We start from the raw sequence: 14811 nt of genomic DNA, 5'->3' as shown, positions 1-14811 counted from the left end.
GCATCCTCCGCTGCCCCGGAAGTCAAAGAGGATTGAAAGTGCTTGGCACCTGACAGAGTCGCATCTCACTGTTTGCAAACCACAAACATTTGTCAGTCTGCATGTCTTTTGAGAAGCATTAAAACAATGACATCAGTGCAATCCAGCACATACATGCACATACTGCTGTTTTTGACAGGTTGCATAATATAATTGTGTACTTGTCAATTTTTATTTCCTTTAGGCAAATTGCAAGTGACTTTGGTGAGAGCTTTGGAGCTCTGTCCAGGTTTAAGATGATTCTTGTTCTGACAGTTTTCCTAGAATTTCCCCCCCCACAGTTATCAAGCTGGAAGAAATCCCAGCTTTCAAATACATATTTTAAAATATATTTTATTTTGTACCTCATGGAGGATTAATTCATTTTAATGTTACACTTTGTCCTCAGGTGGCATACTGATGAGAAATGTGCTGATTCTGATAGACCCTTTTGTCAAGAAAGACCTTAATTTCAAGAACCATGGCCAAAGTTTAAAATGGATACAGACCTAGAATGTCACATGCGCTGGCTCACCACGGCGTGAATTGGAGCCTGGCATGTCATAATGACCCACAGTCATCATTAGTAAGGCTACATTTTAGTCACGGGTATTTTTGGTAAAAGTCATGGACAGGTCACGGGCAGTAAACAAAAATTCATGGCCTGTGACCTGTCCATGACTTTTACTATATACCTCTAACTAAAACTTGGGCAGGGGGCTGCGGGTGCTCTGGGAGGGCAGTCCAGTGGCACTGCAGTTGCTGGGGTGTGTGTGTGGCCTGGGACTCCTGCTGGTGCTGTGGGGGGAAGGGAGGGGAGGGGAGTGGTGTGCAGCCTGGGACCCCCGTTGGTGCTGGTGTGGGGGGGGGGGTGGGCTGGCAGGCTCCCTACCCAGCTCCGCGTGTTCCTGCAGCTCCTAGGGGGAGGGAAGCCCAGGGTGGCTCCACACGCTGCTCCTGCCACAAGCGTCGGCTCCACAGCTCCCATTGGCTGGGAACTGCAGCCAATGGGAGCTGTGGGGGCAGGGCCTGCGGGCGCAGGCAGCATGCAGAGCCCCCTGGCCCCTCCACCTAGGAGCTGCAGGGACATGCTGGTGGGAAACAGGGAGCCCCCCACCTCGAGATAAGCACTGCCCCGCACCCCAATCCCATGTCCTTAGCTTCCTCCCACACACCTAAACTGCTGCTGCTGGCCCACTGGCTCCCCGGCTCAGGCAGCCCTTGAGCCAGCACCAGCCACTGCAGAAGTCACGTGACCGACACACAGCCTTAATCATTCATCGCTGACTGACAAAAACATGATGCCCGGGTAGCCAAAATGTATTGCCACTACTCTCATTCACTCCACCTCCGAATAGACCTTTATTCAGTCTGTAATTTGAAAAAACAACCTGACTCAACTAGACTTGGAAAAATATGAATGTCTATGACAATAAGATTTTTAAAAGAACACTGTAAAGTTTATTAGACTTAAACCCATCAAAATGACCATTTTTCCTGTGTCTTAAAAGAACAGTGTTCAGTAGTTTAGGATTAATATGTAGGTTTTGTTTAAAAACATGTAAGTTTGGGTGGAAAGTTCAGGCTCTCCCCTCAAAGTGTCCTGCATCAGACCAACCTGTCCCTTCCAGCTGAGGTGGATGAAGCTTCCCATGGAGTCCATCTCCTGGCTTTGGCCAGAGTGGCCCACTGAGGAGTGATGTGAGCCACTCTCTCCCACATCCTCAGATTTGTGTGCTGCCCTTTTTAGCACTGCTAGTGCCTGCTGGCTTGGAGAACCCTTTTTAGTTCTGTTTTCTATTTTTTTTTAATTTGTTCTGTTTATCAGATATCAAAACACTCTTGACAGAAATTGCCTTGGATCACTGAGGAATAAATAAACTCCTGTGATCAGTTTATGAGCTCTCTGTGATGTATGGTGCAGCCTTTGGTTTATGTCATTCTGCATGTAGGGGAATGAGATCCTACAGAAAAGAAGCAACATTTCAGTTTATTACCCTTGAGAAACATGCCTTCTTCATCAATCTGCATGCAAGTTATGCTGTCTTCCAACAGCAGTCTACCTGCCCTATGGCATTATTCTTAAAAAAACTAGTTTCTACCTGTGCCATCCATCTGTTGCGAAGAGAATCTCTCTAAGAAAGTAAAATGTATTGCAAAACCAATTTTAGTTTAAAATTAATTTTGTGGACAAATTGGGCTAAATTCAACCTTCAGGTGTAGGGGAATTCAAATTGCAGTGACAGGAGGAGCAGCTTCCCCTGAGAAGAGCCCCTAGGGGTGAAGGGTGGAATTGCTGTTGATTGTGCCTCAACTCAAATCTGAAGGTACTTCCTGGGAAAAGTAGAGTAGTTCAATCACCATATCCATTCAAATCCCTATTCTCTTTACAAAGGCTGCCATAAAAGATTCCAGAGGTAATGTGAATACCATCCCTTTTCAATAGGAATTGGGCCACCACCAATCAACCATCAGACATTAATCATTTTTGCTTATTACAAATCGGGCTGGATTTGAACATGTAATATACAGACAAAGGGCTCTGTATCTCATGTCTAAAATTAAGGTCCCATCTTGTAAAAAACTCATCACTTAGTGCAGTGTTTACTACCACGTAGGAAGAATAATACTTGGTAATATGTATTTGCAGTATTGGGCTGAGCTTGTTAATAGACTCTTCAGGGCAGGGTCCACATCTGTCTGTCTGTCTGTCAGGTGTCTAGCATGCTTTTGGAGACTGCAGTAATACTCTCACTACCAATTCCCTGGGCCATCCAGTACTCCACACTGAACTAATCTGAAAAGAATAAACTTGCAGAGGAGTGCCTGTCCTGTAGCACCTCCTGCTGGCTAAGTGTGGCGCTGCTGGTGCTCCTTGTCTCCCTTCTTCCCCAAGGCGGGTCTCCTTGGCTCTTCACACACCAGTCTATGCTGGAGAGGTGGCTTAGCCCTCTGGCCAAGATACATACAAACCTAACACAGGGTAGCAAGAGTCCAAACTAAAAAGTCCCAACAAACAGAGAGGCTCTTTTGCCCTGTGGGGGCTTTCCTTCAGTCGGATTTCTGGGCTACCTTTAAGAGTCTTTCTGGCTCTTGGATAGAGCACTCAGCCCCCAGGGTGGTTTCCCTGGAGTACAGTTCTCAACCCCTTCTGGGATATGTTCCTTATGTCCTTCCCTGCTCCAGTATAGAGCACTGGGGCCCTGGGCTGGTTCCCCTGGAGTACCCTGCCTCCTGCAGACCCTGGCTGAGAGCCTTCCACTTTCTGTAGTACCACTTTCCAAACTGAACTTTGTCAGCCCTCTTTAAGGCCCAGGTGTCCATTAACTACCAAGTGACCCTCCTTCATCCCACCCCCTCAGACTGGGAAGCAGATAATAAAAATTATGGCACACATACAGCTTGCCCCCATCGCCCCTTAAAGGATCCAGTCTCCTTGTGACACGCAGTAACAATAAGGTGCTGCAAATGTCCATATTTTGTTAACCCCAAAACACTGTAAAGACAAAATTTTATTTGCAGAGAACACAATGCCAAATTTACAGGCAAAGAGCAGAGCACTGAAGGATCCTGGAAGATATTTTACCTAGTGATCTCTCCTTTGTTTGGTTCGCTGACCTCACCACTGGAAGGCTTGCTCGTGTACGGCTGCCTCTGGAAAAAGGAGTTGGAGAATCTCCCTCAGACATGGCTTCTAAAGAATCGGCAGATGCTTCGGACAGATGTTCTGCCTGGTCTCCTAAATTGGGCTGTGGGCTTTGAGACAGCTTTGGGCTCCTTGTCTGTAAAAATAAAATAAATATATCATTATTATATTGCAGATGTCACTAGGAACATCAAGATCCAACTGTTTGGAAAAAAAAACAATGAAAAAGAATTCATTCAGCCTCTAAATGCAGCATTCTGCAAGGCCTTGTGTGCTCAAGGTGACTTCTGTGTAAGTTATTTTAAAATATACTGTCCCTGGATATTCCATTAAGGTTTTTATTGCTGTACATCTACTGTACAAATTTCATTTCTAACAATGACCGGAGGCTGACATATTATAGGGTGAATGTATGGCAATTCCATTCCCCTGTTGCTCAGACAACTGTTAACATTGGTTGTGACAACAAAGGTGCACCACACACAGAGAGCCTCAACCTGTAGGATTAGAAATTCATCCAATAGGTTTTCTTAGATCTGCTCTCAAAACCAGTGAGTGAGTTCTGTAAAGAGGAAACTGGCAGCTGAGTAGCATAGAAGTATTTACATTTTTGATAACTGAAATGCTATTATTAATAATTAAAATCTCTAAAATGTTGCACTTACCTTGAGAAGTCTGTTGAGAAAAATGTCCTGAAAATAAATTTAGCAGTAAAGCTGTCAGAACTCAGTATCAGAACTGCAGCTACATATGCCGTGAAGAGTAAGGGTTAGCAAGGCCACAATAGCAGTCTAAAATTTTTATCCAACATACTAAAAAATTATGAGTTAAACTCTGCTTTCATTTATATCAGCATAAAATGTGGAAAAACTCCACTGATTAACTGAATTACTTGTAATTTCCAGTGTATAACAGCAAACAGAATTTAGCTGCATACAATTAACTGTAACTTCCGTTAACTGCTAGATACTGTATGTTAAAGATAAGTCTACCTAACCATCTCTGCTGGTACCAATCCAGGGTTTTATATTTGCTCCTATTATTGGAATTTCTGGATAACAAAAATACACTCAGTAGGAAATACAATGCCCTGAACATTTTCATCGTTGACTTCAAAAAGGGCTTTGTGTTTTGTGAAAGAATATATTTATACATTTTACAACTTATAAGGGAAGTTGCATTGATAAATGTATAAGGGTTCCGTTTTGTCTGTTGCAGAGAACAACATAAACTTCTGCCACTGTAACTGAGACTGAACTTGGTAGGGTAGTAATTTTCCATAATTTCTCAAGCAAATATAACATCCAAAATAAATAATATACCTACTCTAAATACAGCAATGCAAAACAAGAAAGGTTTCCCCCCCCAGAACCTTCAGTGGAAATATAAACTTTTTAAAAATAAAGGCCTAAAGACTTGTCAGTTTATATACCCAGGCATAAAATGCCACATATCATAGCCGCCTTTCTTTCCTCTCTCATTTAAAGGTCAGATACTTATATTAAAAATACCCTATAGTTAGGCTAAAAACAACTCCCACACTGGGTTTGAAAAATCAGTCAAATTAAAGATAAGTTCAAAAAAAAAAAAAAAGAAAAGAAAAGGCCAAAACAACACATTTTGCTGACATGTGGCTCTTTCAGCAGTTTCTCGTGTGAGATGGAGAGAGCTCGTTGCAGCAATGGCATAGATCATGTAATATTCCCCATGTGACCTTGAATGTAAGCAACAACTCTTAACTTTTATGAGATTTTCATTAGACTGCTCTACATCCCCAGCCTTCTCTGCTGCCAGCCTGTCCAGTTGCTCACATATTATAAGAAGTTAGAAATATCTAATGAGAAAGCTAAATTCTCTGGAGCTTTGCACTTATGAAAGGTTAGCTATTATCCAATGTCCTGCAATGAAATGATTTTGAAGCATTGAATTTTTCCAGGAATTAAAGCTAACAACATTTATCCCTAGCAAACCAAGGCATGCTTTGAAATGCCTCTGACATGATCAGCTCTAGTCTACAACGTTGTAAACACAGAGACTGGTGCATGTACAATACTGCCTGAGAGTTTATAGAAGTAACAAGCGAACTGCATACATGAAGGATTTCAAGAAGTCAGTTCTTCTTTCATTCAGTTATCTGAAATGTCGCTTGGCAACCATCATTGCTAAAATATTTTAGTTACATAGGTATGCTTGTTAGAGGGTGTTACCAAGTAATGTCAGTGTAACTTAACTCATTGAACAATAAAGGGGACTAACGCACATTATGAAGCTCAGTTTATTATTCTGTTAATAGAAAAACCATAAAGAAAATATAAAGCAAGGTGCAATATAAATGAATCAAGATAATCTGGTAGAAACACTTCATGGTTTAAGTTTGCTTTTTGAAAAAAATAATTTTGATAAACTAATTTTGCTTCATGTTTCCTCCTGTTACATTTTGTTCCATCGCTCTTAAGACAAGCAGGATGATGAAGTTGTATCTGTGCGGTTACCAATATCGGTTAAGTTATATTCTTGTTTTGAACAATCCTTTAGCATTTAATATAAAACGACTCAGATCCCCCTCAGGATTAATGCCAACTTCACAGTGACTCACACACAGTAGCTAGCATTGCTTAATGAAATCACTGCAATGCTAAGAGGCTTACAAAGACTAATTAAGCAAGGGTGACTCATACAGTAGATTCTGTAAAAACAAGAAGCCTGATTCTCCTTTTACATGCACTAAAGTAAGTCTGGAGGGGCTCCACTGAGGTCGATGGAGTTACACAAATGTAAAACCAGCAGCAGTGAGAAGTGAATCAGGCTATATGCACTGTAGAAAGTACAGCTATATGCCCTGTAGAAAGCCTCGGGCCATTTGTGGCACTCGACTAATGTAATAGTTTTAATTTTAAACAGATAAAAAGAACTATCACTAGGGAATGGTGGCCATCCAAATAGTTCTGAGATATCAGTGCATATAAGGACTGGGGTGCAGTTTTCTTTTTGCCAATGGTGAGCAAGCACCAGGTTGGATATTACAGTGACAGTCAGAGCAAGTTTCTGGACATATCAGGTATCTGAATTGCTTCCTAGAAAAATTTCCCCACAAGGGAAAAAGAAAAAAAATGACACTTTCCATGTCTATGGAGCCATAAACTACTAGACTCATTGTGAAGATAGCTGGGTAAGGCAGTGGGGAAACTGGCAGTAGTATTTCAGTCCAGGTGTCACCAGTAGGCATGTTGTTGCCAGACTGAAGAAAGGTAAGCACGTAGTAACTGAGATGACAGAGAATCATAGAATATCAGGGTTGGAAGGGATCCCTGAAGGTCATCTAGTCCAACCCCCTGCTCGAAGCAGGACCAATTCCCAGTTAAATCATCCCAGCCAGGGCTTTGTCAAGCCTGACCTTAAAAACCTCTAAGGAAGGAGATTCTACCACCTCCCTAGGTAACGCATTCCAGTGTTTCACCACCCTCTTAGTGAAAAAGTTTTTCCTAATATCCAATCTAAACCTCCCCCACTGCAACTTGAGACCATTACTCCTCGTTCTGTCATCTGCTACCATTGAGAACAGTCTAGAGCCATCCTCTTTGGAACCCCCTTTCAGGTAGTTGAAAGCAGCTATCAAATCCCCCCTCATTCTTCTCTTCTGCAGGCTAAACAATCCCAGCTCCCTCAGCCTCTCCTCATAAGTCATGTGTTCTAGACCCCTAATCATTTTTGTTGCCCTTCGCCGGACCCTCTCCAATTTATCCACATCCTTCTTGTGGTGTGGGGCCCAAAACTGGACACAGTACTTCCGATGAGGCCTCACCAATGTCGAATAGAGGGGAACGATCACGTCCCTCGATCTGCTCGCTATGCCCCTACTTATACATCCCAAAATGCCATTGGCCTTCTTGGAAACAAGGGCACACTGCTGACTCATATCCAGCTTCTCGCCCACTGTCACCCCTAGGTCCTTTTCCGCAGAACTGCTGCCTAGCCATTCAGTCCCTAGTCTGTAGCGGTGCATTGGATTCTTCCATCCTAAGTGCAGGACCCTGCAGTTATCCTTATTGAACCTCATCAGATTTCTTTTGGCCCAATCCTCCAATTTGTCCAGGTCCTTCTGTATCCTATCCCTCCCCTCCAGCGTATCTACCACTCCTCCCAGTTTAGTATCATCCGCAAATTTGCTGAGAGTGCAATCCACACCATCCTCCAGATCATTTATGAAAATATTGAACAAAACCGGCCCCAGCACCGACCCTTGGGGCACTCCACTTGATACCGGCTGCCAACTAGACATGGAGCCATTGATCACTACCCGTTGAGCCCGACAATCTAGCCAGCTTTCTACCCACCTTATAGTGCATTCATCCAGCCCATACTTCCTTAACTTGCTGACAAGAATACTGTGGGAGACCGTGTCAAAAGCTTTGCTAAAGTCAAGAAACAATACATCCACTGCTTTCCCTTCATCCACAGAACCAGTAATCTCATCATAGAAGGCGATTAGATTAGTCAGGCATGACCTTCCCTTGGTGAATCCATGCTGGCTGTTCCTGATCACTTTCCTCTTATGCAAGTGCTTCAGGATTGATTCTTTGAGGACCTGATCCATGATTTTTCCAGGGACTGAGGTGAGGCTGACTGGCCTGTAGTTCCCAGGATCCTCCTTCTTCCCTTTTTTAAAGATTGGCACTACATTAGCCTTTTTCCAGGCATCCGGGACTTCCCCGGTTAGCCACGAGTTTTCAAAGATAATGGCCAATGGCTCTGCAATCACAGCCGCCAATTCCTTCAGCACTCTCGGATGCAACTCGTCTGGCCCCATGGACTTGTGCACGTCCAGCTTTTCTAAATAGTCCCTAATCACCTCTATCTCCACAGAGGGCTGGCCATTTCTTCCCCATTTTGTGATGCCCAGCGCAGCAGTCTGGGAGCTTACCTTGTTAGTGAAAACAGAGGCAAAAAAAGCATTGAGTACATTAGCTTTTTCCACATCCTCTGTCACTAGGTTGCCTCCCTCATTCAGTAAGGGGCCCACACTTTCCTTGGCTTTCTTCTTGTTGCCAACATACCTGAAAAAACCCTTCTTGTTACTCTTGACATCTCTCGCTAGCTGCAGCTCCAGGTGCGATTTGGCCCTCCTGATTTCATTCCTACATGCCCGACCAATATTTTTATACTCTTCCCTGGTCATATGTCCAACCTTCCACTTCTTGTAAGCTTCTTTTTTATGTTTAAGATCCGCTAGGATTTCACCATTAAGCCAAGCTGGTCGCCTGCCATATTTACTATTCTTTCGACTCATTGGGATGGTTTGTCCCTGTAACCTCAACAGGGATTCCTTGAAATACAGCCAGCTCTCCTGGACTCCTTTCCCCTTCAAGTTAGTCCCCCAGGGGATCCTGGCCATCCGTTCCCTGAGGGAGTCGAAGTCTGCTTTCCTGAAGTCCATGGTCCGTATCCTGCTGCTTACCTTTCTTCCCTGCGTCAGGATCCTGAACTCAACCAACTCATGGTCACTGCCTCCCAGATTCCCATCCACTTTTGCTTCCCCCACTAATTCTACCCGGTTTGTGAGCAGCAGGTCAAGAAAAGCGCCCCCCCTAGTTGGCTCCTCTAGCACTTGCGCCAGGAAATTGTCCCCTACACTTTCCAAAAACTTCCTGGATTGTCTATGCACCGCTGTATTGCTCTCCCAGCAGATATCAGGAAAATTAAAGTCACCCATGAGAATCAGGGCATGTGATCTAGTAGCTTCCGTGAGCTGCCAGAAGAAAGCCTCATCTACCTCATCCCCCTGGTCCGGTGGTCTATAGCAGACTATATCTGTATATCTGAGAAATCTGTATAGAAATGACACTACAAAGGTTTCTGTTTGCAAACCCCCCACCCCCAGTCAAAATGTATTTACAAGTTACCTAAATACTTTAGGCAGTATATAAGAATGGGCTAGTATCCCTTTAAATAGCTTGCGAGCCCTCTAGTGGAGATCATTGTGTTCTGTGTTTTAGAAGCTTCCAGAGCCCAACCAGAACCATGCTCCTATATAACTAAGCCTTACATATTATGTATATTCAGTAAAAATTATACAAATTTACATCAGTAACGATCAGCTAATAGCTTGAGAGACATGCTGGTTCTGTGGCCCTAAACATTACTTGGGTCAGATTGTCCTGTCTGACTGGTGCTCAGTCAGTGCTTCCTGAGTCTCAGGCAAAATATGAGGAATGCAAATCACAGCAACACCCCCATGTTACCTGAGATATGAGTAATTAAATAAAGCACAGAATGCAGTGTAACTGGACCTGCAACACAGAAGCCATGCAGATCTTTTCATGCTCCAAGGAAGAGAGAAAACTAAGCCACAGGAATTTCCCACTTAGGTAAGAAGGGTGACTCTCTTCCCATTTAGTAACCAGGATGGGAACATGAACTTATGCAATGATGTCAAATTGTCATAGGATGATGTTGCATTAAAACTTGATAATGTTCACTCACAATGTCATGTCACCACCCATTACTAATGCAATGTCATGAAGGAAATGTCAGGATCCTGCATGGAGTAATTATTTTATGCATCTCTGCAAATCTATTTGAGGGTGAAACTATTCTCTGCTTGTTGAAGGTCTATTAACACTAACTGCATACTTACTATTGCTGACCCCAACTTTTTTCATCTGGCCTAGACAATATGTTTACTCAGATCCCACAATTTATCATTTACATTTTTAGGGTGGAATTATAATCAGATCATCCTAAAAAGCTGCAGAATTTTCCATCAGCCTTCAGAGCTCCTACTCATGACTGGCTTTGTTGTAACCAGCCAAAAATATATCTTGTAATTCGACTGCTGTGAAGAAATGAGCTTGAAATATGCAGGTTAGTTATTCCTACTCTCCCTTCTCATCACCACAGACTTATCAGGGGTGATCTTCATAGTTACAAGTGAAACTTTTTTTGAGGTTCCTATATAAATCTGTTTGGTCAGTTCAAACCTGGGTGCCTAAAGTTAGGCACCTAAATAAATGAAGCCAGATTTTCAGGGCTGTTGAGTGCCTGGAATTAACACACTTTTGAAGTCGATGGGAGCTGTGAATGCTCAGCACTTATTACCACCAGGCTCTTATCTAGGTTTAATTGGAGACACTGAAGTTTAAAAATGTTGTCCTAGGGAACTTGGCAACAGGCCTATCAGCAGTTTTCATCACGACAGACAGGTCAGGGCTGAAATATGCAACATACTTATAAATATTTAAACAAATCCTCAAGCAATCAAGGAATCCTCAATTTTAAGCTTCCTCCAAAAAGTGCATGATGGGTGGATGGTGCCTCAGTTTAATTGAAATGGCACACTTTCCCTCCTCCCCTACTATCCCCCCAAAGAAATTCCTATTGAGAACAATAGGATGGAGAGCTTAAAAAAGAGATATTCGAACATATACATATTAAACTTTAATAATAGCTCTTAATCCATGTATGTGTAACCCAAGGTTTTCTATTGCCACAAAGGACACACTGGGATTTGGGGAGGTAATACACAAAACTAGAACAAATTCTATAGGTAATATTTTAAATGTGGTGGCTGTAAAAATACAGAGCAATGGTCTACCTTGCTATTCTATCCAGTGAAGAATTCTGGGATCCTACCACATTTGCTCATGGCAGATAAGTTTTACAGTCTTCGTCATCTCATCCCAGGTGGACTCAGGATTACTATTCTGCTATTTATTAAAGGTGTCCATAATTTCCAACTTGGATATTTACACAGGTATTATCTAAATTCTCACCATAGTTTCAGTTGGAACTTATTTATTTTCCTCAAAAAATACATGCTGAGGTGTATTCATGGTGCAGAATGACCCATGTTCCATCCCAGAGGTGGCTGCAATTCCCATCTACACAATCTGGAAAGTGCTGTGGGAACTCTAAGGATGAAAGGGATAATTTAAATAAAAGCTGACGTTACACTTATTAAAGGGAAAAGATCCTCACCCACTCAAGTAGCCATAAAACCACAAGCAAAAAGAAATACTTAAATATATAAACAGATGCCTAAGTGCACCTTGGGGATAATGTGTTCTGAACCAAGTGACAGATTACAGTCTCACCCCCTCTCCCATGCGCACACCCAAGGAAAATAAAAGGAGTTTCCACACCTTTGGTGTTTGCCCACCAGAGCTAATGAACAAGCTATGCAGAGTCCAAAGCTGTACTTGTCAGACCTATTTCAGTGGGTTCTAAATGGCTGGAAAGAATTTTTCCATGTGCTAAATAGTTTGGGGTTTTTTTTGGGGGGGGGGGAAGGTGAGACAACAATCACCAACACTAAGTTGCCTTGTAGGGTGGTGAGCTCTTCAGGGCAGGGTGTGAGCCGTGGCCTTCTGTGTTTGGAAAGAGACTAGCATCTGGTGGGCACTACCAGGAAATAAATAAATAGATGGGGAAAAGAAGCATAACAAAGAGCATTGCGTAGGGTCTTAGGCAGCACTTCACTTACATCTGTCTCCTTATTTGAGATTCCTCCCACCCCATGCAAATAGACATGCATCATTAATGGCCTCTGAAATGTTACACTTGAAATAAGAAAAGGAGTACTAGTGGCACCTTAGTGCATCCGATGAAGTGAGCTGTAGCTCACGAAAGCTTATGCTCAAATAAATTGGTTAGTCTCTAAGGTGCCACAAGTACTCCTTTTCTTTTTGCGAATACAGACTAACACGGCTGCTACTCTGAAACCTACATTTGAAATATTTATCAGAGCACCTATGAAAAATTACTGGGCTGGCGAAATTTTGATATTACAGTAGAGTGACCAGATGTCCCGATTTTATAGGGACAGTTCTGATATTCTGAGCTTTGTCTTATATAGGCATCTATTGCCCCCCACCTCCCTGTCCCGATTTCTCACACTTGCTATTTGTTCACCCTATATTACAGCAGCTCCCTTTCTCCTCTCATGCGATTTGTCACTCTTCCTCCCCCCCTTCCTCCCCACCCCTTTCCCTCTCCTGCTGTTCTATGGGCATCTCATTGTTGAATGAGAAGTAGGCTGCCCCTCTCTTTATCATCCTCTGCCCTTTTGCTTCTCCCCCTTTTCCTTTCGGTCTGCTTCCTTGATTTATTTGCATACTTAAGTCCTATTGGTGGAAATAAAATGAGTCAGCAAATGGCATAATATCAGGGACAAACAGACCAACAAGGCTATCATGAACTGTACACAGAGAAAAAAATATGCATAATATCCCTGTTCTTATCCCTGTAAAAAAGAACACAGAGTATGATCACTCTCAAAATGTTTTGTCTCTTACCCATGGAGGGTGATATTTATGGGATTGAGGGATTATACATTTGACTGCAGCATAAAGCATTCTGGGACACCCTTTAAATCTGCATTCATTTATAAACCAGACAAAATATGCTGGCAAAATAAACTATGAAGATGCAGTTGAGACACCCATAATTATATATGTCATATACAAAGTGGAGGAAGAGCTCAATGGAGGGCACAGAAATGTAGGGTTAACTTTCTAAGTGTGAATCTTTTGTGTGTGTGTGATTGTGAAGGCCATGGTTTAGTCATCTCAGGGTACTCTTGCGAATATCTTATATTTCTCACTAGCAATTTCAGGGATACATAAACATACATGTTTCTAAATCCATAGGATCTAAAAGATTAAAATTTTGATGAAAGTGATCATGAAAAGAGAGATTTCATGATTCCAAGGAAAGGAAGGAGTGAGAGCAGCAGAATAAGAATAATGGATTTCAAAAACCAAACTCGGAAAAATAGTAGGTAAGGTCCCATGGGAAGAAAATCTAGGGGGAAAAGGAGCTCAGGAGAGTTGGTTGTTTCTTAAGGAGACAATATTAAAGGCACAACTGAAAACTATCTCAGTGTGAAGGAAATATAGGAAGAATAGTAAGAGGCCAATATTGCTCCATTAGGAACTCTTTAATGACCTGAAAAATCAAAAAGGAGTCCTACAAATAGTGAAAACTTGGACAAATTGCCGAGGAGTACAAAAGAGTAAGCACTCACAAGCAGCGACAAAATCAAAAAGGCTAAAGCACAGAATGAGTTACATCTAGCAAAGGACATAAAGGCGATAAGAGGCAGCTCTTTAAATACACTTGGAGCAAGAGACAGATGAAGAAAAGTGTAGGTTCTCTACTTAGCAGTGAAGGAGAGCTAATAATAGATGACACCAAGAAGACTGAGGTGTTTAATGCCTATTTTGCTTCAGTCTTCACTAGACATCTGAATGGTGACCAGATACTTAACACAATTAACAGTAACAAAGGGGAAGGGACACAAGCCAAAATAGGGAAAGAACAGATTAAAGAATAATTAGATAAAATAGATGTATTCAAGTCACCAGGTCCTGATGAAATTCACCCTAGGGCACTTAAGGAACTAATTGAAGCAATTTTGGAACTATTAGCAATTATCTTTGAAAATTCATGGAAGATGGGTGAAGACCCTGAGGACTAGAGAAGGGCAAACATAGTATCGATCTTTAAAATGTGGAACAAAGAGGATCCAGGGAATTATAGACCAGAGAGCCTAACTTCGATTCCTGGAAAGATCCTGGAACAAATTATTAAACAATCAATTTCTAAGCACCTAGAGAATAATAGCGTTATAAGGAATAGGAAGTATAGATTTGTCAACAACAAATCATGCCAAACCAACCTAATCTCCTTCTTTGACAGGGTTACTGGCCTGGTGAATGTGGGGAAGCAACAGATGAGATATATCTTGATTTTAGTAAGGGTTTTGACACAGTCTCACGTGACAATCCCATAAACAAACTAGAGAAATGTGGTCTGGATGAAATTACTATAAAGCGGGTTCACAACTGGTGGAAAGACCATACTCAAAGAGTAGTTATCAATAGTTTGCTGTCAAACTGGGAGGACATATCTAGTGGGGTTCCACAGAGGTTAGTGCTGGGTCTAGTACTATTGAATATTTTCATTAATGACTTGGATAATGCAGTGGAGATTATATTTATAAAATTTGCAAATGACACTAAACTGGGGCGGGGAGAGGGTTTGCAAGCACTTTGGAGGACAGGATTAGAATTCAAACCAACCGTGACAAATTAGAGAATTGGTCTGAAGTCAGCAAAATGAAGTTCAATAAAGACAAGTGCAAAGCACTT

The 14811-nt window shown here is 42.2% G+C and overlaps 1 protein-coding gene across 14 annotated transcripts in view; it reads right to left on the bottom strand.

The window, feature by feature from the left end:
• Positions 1–14811, bottom strand: part of KIAA1217 — a 540319-nt gene that overhangs the window by 125934 nt on the left and 399574 nt on the right. For all 14 annotated transcript variants that reach the window (XR_014710274.1, XR_014710275.1, XM_084619500.1 and 11 more), the window contains one exon: positions 3605–3800. Coding sequence is in view for 12 of the 14 variants with exons in the window: in XM_084619500.1 (XP_084475626.1) it covers positions 3605–3800 (196 nt within the window). In the remaining 2 variants the exon portion in view is untranslated. The remainder of the gene's footprint in view (positions 1–3604; positions 3801–14811) is intronic.

Source organism: Lepidochelys olivacea (genome assembly GCF_965140295.1).
Source record: "Lepidochelys olivacea isolate rLepOli2 genome assembly, chromosome: 2".
NCBI lineage: Eukaryota > Metazoa > Chordata > Testudines > Cheloniidae > Lepidochelys > Lepidochelys olivacea.
Note: the sequence above shows the minus strand (reverse complement) of the source record. Positions and strands in the feature narration are given on the sequence as shown.